The following is a 1,505-nucleotide window of genomic DNA, read 5'->3' as shown; positions in this document are numbered from 1 at the left end:
AATACTTTAGCTAATTTCATTGTGATACAGTTTGTGAGCTCAAGAATAATGATTTAGTTCATTCTTGCTGGGAGCTAGAAGCTTAGATTTTGAAATACTTTGTAACAGAATGTCTCTTTACTGAAATTCTTTATTTGACTCCTATACTGTCATGTTTTAGTAATTGAATATTTTACGTACAAAGTGGTCGTTTTCAACTTTCTCAACTCTGTCATTCAGAAAAAAACATTTTCACAAATTTAATTTTCCACAGGGGAGGATATTTAAGTGTCAAAAATTTTTCTTTATGTTTTTTTTCAAAGCATTTATTACTTCCTTATTTCTTAGACTATAAATAAAAGGGTTTAATAAAGGGATTACTAGAGTATAAAAAATAGCAACAGATATATCTTTATCCTCTTCTTTAACTGAATTTGGTCGAATGTACACAAAGAGAAGAGAACCGTAGAACATTGAGACAGAGAGAAAGTGAGATGCACAAGTAGATAAGGCTTTGCCTCTTCCCTCTTTGGATTTCATTCTGAAAATCATGAAAAGGATGCAGAGATAAGAGATTATGACTATGATAATAGAGAACACTAGAACTGAGCCTGGAAAGATAAACATCAACAATTCATTGATATAAGGGTCAACACAGGAGAGTTTGAATAATGGAAGAACATCACAAAAAAAGTGATTAATCTGATGAGACCTACAGAAAGTTAACCGAAAGAGAAACACTATATGAATCATGGAATGCAGGTTTCCTGCTATGTAGGCCCCTGCGGTCATCTGAAGGCAGAGCTTCTTCGACATCAGGGTGTGGTACTGCAGTGGGCTGCAGATGGCCACATAGCGGTCATAGGCCATTGCTGCCAGGAGAAAGCAGTCTGCAGTTTCAGCAAGGCAGAAAAAATAAAATTGTCCCATGCATTCATAGAGGGAAATCATTCTGTCCTTCGAAAAGAAATTCTCTAACATCTTGGGGGTAATGGCACAGGCACAACAGGAATCCATTAGAGCCAGGTTGCCCAGAAAGATGTACATGGGTGTGTGAAGGCGACGCTCCATAAGGATCAATGGCACCAGGCCCAGATTCCCCACCATGGTGATCAGATAGATAGTGAGAAACACCACAAACAGAACGGTCTTCAACTTTGGGTGATCTGTAAATCCTATGAGAATAAATTCAGTTGTCAAGGAGTAATTATCCTCAGTCATATCCATCGTCTCTTTTGAGATTAGAATCCTGGAAATACAGGAGTCTAATTTAGGGTATGTATTATTTTCCTCCTATTTTTCTTTCTATGGCAAAGAGAGTTGTTCTTCAAACCTCTCTTACCCTCTAGATGCAGTCACAGAAATGTCTAGGGGATACTCATTTCCCTAAAATGTCAGCTTCATAACTTCGACTCTGGAAATCAGCATTCCCATGAATATTCTTATATTTCCAAGGAGAATGCTTACAGTGGACAAGTTTTGTCATTATAAATTCATGCATGAAGTGTGTACAGATCTAGGATATC

General features: G+C 37.2%; 1 protein-coding gene across 1 annotated transcript; it reads right to left on the bottom strand.

Moving 5' to 3' along the window:
* Positions 1-270: 270 nt before the first annotated feature.
* On the bottom strand, positions 271-1,206 carry LOC112913749 (olfactory receptor 5K3-like). Its single transcript, XM_025990623.2, has one exon. The coding sequence runs from the start codon at positions 1,204-1,206 to the stop codon at positions 271-273; it is 936 nt and encodes a 311-aa protein (XP_025846408.2).
* Between the last annotated feature and the right edge of the window lie 299 nt (positions 1,207-1,505).

Source organism: Vulpes vulpes, chromosome 1 (genome assembly GCF_048418805.1).
Source record: "Vulpes vulpes isolate BD-2025 chromosome 1, VulVul3, whole genome shotgun sequence".
NCBI classification, from domain to species: domain Eukaryota; kingdom Metazoa; phylum Chordata; class Mammalia; order Carnivora; family Canidae; genus Vulpes; species Vulpes vulpes.
Note: the sequence above shows the minus strand (reverse complement) of the source record. Positions and strands in the feature narration are given on the sequence as shown.

Bases quoted from the DNA above. Each gene is read 5' to 3' on its own strand.
- LOC112913749 (XM_025990623.2), bottom strand. From the start codon at position 1,206: ATGGATATGACTGAGGATAATTACTCCTTGACAACTGAATTTATTCTC.